The 2,983-nt window shown below is 41.4% G+C and overlaps 1 protein-coding gene across 1 annotated transcript; it reads right to left on the bottom strand.

The window, feature by feature from the left end:
- Window positions 1–270: 270 nt before the first annotated feature.
- On the bottom strand, window positions 271–1,947 carry LOC105781670 (uncharacterized). The gene is made up of 3 exons (XM_012606186.1): window positions 1,816–1,947; window positions 519–1,772; window positions 271–339 (listed from the first exon to the last, which is right to left on the bottom strand). Exons 1-3 carry the CDS (start codon window positions 1,945–1,947, stop codon window positions 271–273), a joined length of 1,455 nt encoding a protein of 484 aa, XP_012461640.1.
- Window positions 1,948–2,983: the final 1,036 nt, after the last annotated feature.

Genomic DNA, 2,983 nt, shown 5'->3' on the forward strand with positions numbered 1-2,983 from the left:
ACAACATAAGGACCTTCCTAATTTGGCATCCATTTTCCTCTAAAATCTTTTTGTAGAGGAAGAATCTTTTTCAACACTAGATCCCCCTCGTGAAATTCTCTGGGACGAACCTTTTTGTTATAGGCTCGCATCATTCATTTTTGATACATCTGACCGTGACGAATAGCTTTTAGTCTCTTTTCTTCTATCAAGTTCAGCTGATCATATCGAGATTGAACCCATTCGACCTCATCTAACCTTAGTTCAGTTAATACCCGGAGAGAAGAGATTTCAACTTCTATGGGTAAAACTGCCTCCATCCCGTAGACTAAAGAAAACGGTGTTGCCCCAGTAGAAGTCCTAACAGAGGTACGATACGCCAAGAGAGCGAAAGGTAGTTTCTCGTGCCAGTCTTTGTAGGTTTCAGTCATTTTCCCTACAATCTTCTTGATATTTTTGTTTGCTGCTTCCACGGCCCCATTCATTTTTGGGCGGTATGGTGATGAATTATGGTGTCTGATCTTGAACTGACTACAAACTTCCGCTATTAAGTTGTTGTTCAAGTTCAGCGCATTGTCAGATATGATCCTTTCTGGCATCCCGTACCGACATATAATCTCCTTTTTTAAGAATTTACTGACTGCTGACTTTGTAACGTTAGCATATGAAGCAGCCTCCACCCACTTAGTGAAATAATCAATAACCACAAAGATAAAACGATGCCCATTAGAAGCCTTTGGAGATATTGGCCCGATGACATCTATTCCCCACATGGAAAACGGCCATGGAGAAACCATTACGTGGAGGGGTGAAGGTGGTGCATGCATTTTGTCACCATAAATTTGGCATTTATGACACTTTTTGGTGTAACTAATGCAATCCCCTTCCATGGTGGACCAATAGTACCCAAATCTCATAATTTGTCTGGCCATCGTGAAGCCGTTGGCATGCGTTCCGCAGATACCGTCATGCACTTCTTCCAAAATTTCTTTTGCCTCGACAGCATCCACACACCTCAACAATACTTGATCTTTTCCCTTTTTATACAAAATTTCCCCATCTAGGACATAGTCAATGGCTAATCTCCTTAATGTCTTCTTATCATTTTCTGTCGCATGGTCAGGGTACTCACGACTCTTCACATATCGCAATATGTCATGGTACCAAGGGTGATCATCCTTTTCCTCTTCATTGTCAATGTTGCAACAATGGGCTGGAGCCTCATAGATGCTGATCTGGATAGGCTTCATATCTTCTAATTTGTTCACTTTAAACATGGAGGCTAAAGTGGCCAAAGCATCTGCTATCTGGTTTTCATCTCGTGGGATGTAACTAAAGGTGACATTATCAAATTCCTCAATCAACTCCATAACCAATTTTCGATAGCGGACCAACTTCGGGTCTCTTGTTTCCCATTCCCCTTTGAGTTGGTAAATTACTAATGCAAAGTCCCCGTATACCTCTAGCACCTTAACTTTCCGCTCTATGGCTGCCCGGATGCCCATAATGCAAGCTTCACACTCAGCCATGTTATTTGTGCAGTCAAAGTCCAATTTGCTAGTGAAAGGATAATAATCTCCACTAGGAGACACGAGTATTGCCCCAATTCTGTTGCCTATAGCATTTGAAGCTCCGTCAAAACTCAACTTCCAAGGACCACCTTCTTGGAAATCTTTCTCTACAGTTGCAATATACATCAAATCCTCATTTGGGAAATCGAAGTTCAATGGCTCATAATCATCCAGAGCCCTACTTGTTAGGAATTCCGCTATTGCACTCCCTTTGACCACCTTCTGGTTCACATAGACTATGTCAAATTCAGATAGAAGAATTTGCCATCGGGCCATTCTTCCATTCAGAGCGGTTGACTCCATCAAGTATTTCAGATGGTCCAATTTGGAGATTAACCAGGTCGTATGGTACAACATGTACTGTCTCAGTCTCTGAGTTGTCCAGATTAGGGCACATCATAATTTCTCGATTGGTGAATATCTTGTTTCGCATTCGGTGAACTTCTTACTGAGATAGTAAATTGCTCTTTCCTTTCGTCCTGATTTATCATGTTGACCAAGCACGTATCCCATGGAATTTTCAAACACTGCCAAATACAGTATGAGCGGTTTGTCTGGGTAGGGTGGAATCAGCACTGGGGCGTTGGACAAGTAATACTTAATCTTGTCAAAAGCTTTTTGGCACTCCTCATCCCATACTCCCGGATTATGTTTCTTAAGGAGACGAAAGATGGGGTCGCATTTCTCCGTTAACTGTGAAATGAACCTGGCAATATAGTTCAATCTTCCTAGGATACCTCGAACTTCATTCTGAGTACACGGCGGAAGCAATTCTTATATGGCCTTGACTTTATCTGGGTCAATCTCAATCCCTCTTTCACTGACTACAAACCCTAGCAACTTTCCCGATCTAGCTCCGAAAGTACATTTGGCTGGGTTAAGCTTTAGTTGGAACTTTCTTAACCGTATATAGAGTTTTCTTAAGACTTGTACATGCTCCTCATCTGTTCTAGATTTTGCAATTATGTCATCCACATAGATTTCTATTTCTCAATGCATTATATCATGGAAAAGGGCCACCATGGCTCTTTGGTATGTAGCTCCCGCATTTTTCAATCCAAATGGCATCATTTTATAGCAGAAAGTTCCCCATAGGGTTATGAATGTAGTTTTCTTTATATCATCAGGATGCAGCTTAATTTGGTTATATCCCGAGAAGCCATCCATAAAAGAAAACAGTGAGTGTCCCACCGTGTTATCTACCAGAGTGTCGATATGAGGCAAGGGAAAATTATCCTTTGGGCTAGCTTTATTTAAGTCTCTGTAATCTACACACATTCGTACCTTTCCATCTTTCTTAAGGACGGGTACGATGTTGGCTACCCACTCAGAATATTTGACCACTTGCAGGAATCCAGCATCGAATTGCTTTTGCACCTCCTCTTTTATTTTCAATACAACATCAAGCCTTATTCTTCGGAGTTTTTGCTGAA

Source organism: Gossypium raimondii, chromosome 13 (genome assembly GCF_025698545.1).
Source record: "Gossypium raimondii isolate GPD5lz chromosome 13, ASM2569854v1, whole genome shotgun sequence".
In the NCBI taxonomy this organism is placed as follows: domain Eukaryota; kingdom Viridiplantae; phylum Streptophyta; class Magnoliopsida; order Malvales; family Malvaceae; genus Gossypium; species Gossypium raimondii.

Coding starts and splice junctions, on each gene's coding strand:
- LOC105781670 (XM_012606186.1), bottom strand. CDS start 1,947: ATGTGCCCTAATCTGGACAACTCAGAGACTGAGACAGTACATGTTGTA. Junction 1,773..1,815: donor AATGGAAGAATGGCCCGATG/GCAAATTCTTCT, acceptor TATGTGAACCAG/AAGGTGGTCAAAGGGAGTGC. Junction 340..518: donor ACAACAACTTAATAGCGGAA/GTTTGTAGTCAG, acceptor TACCTCTGTTAG/GACTTCTACTGGGGCAACAC.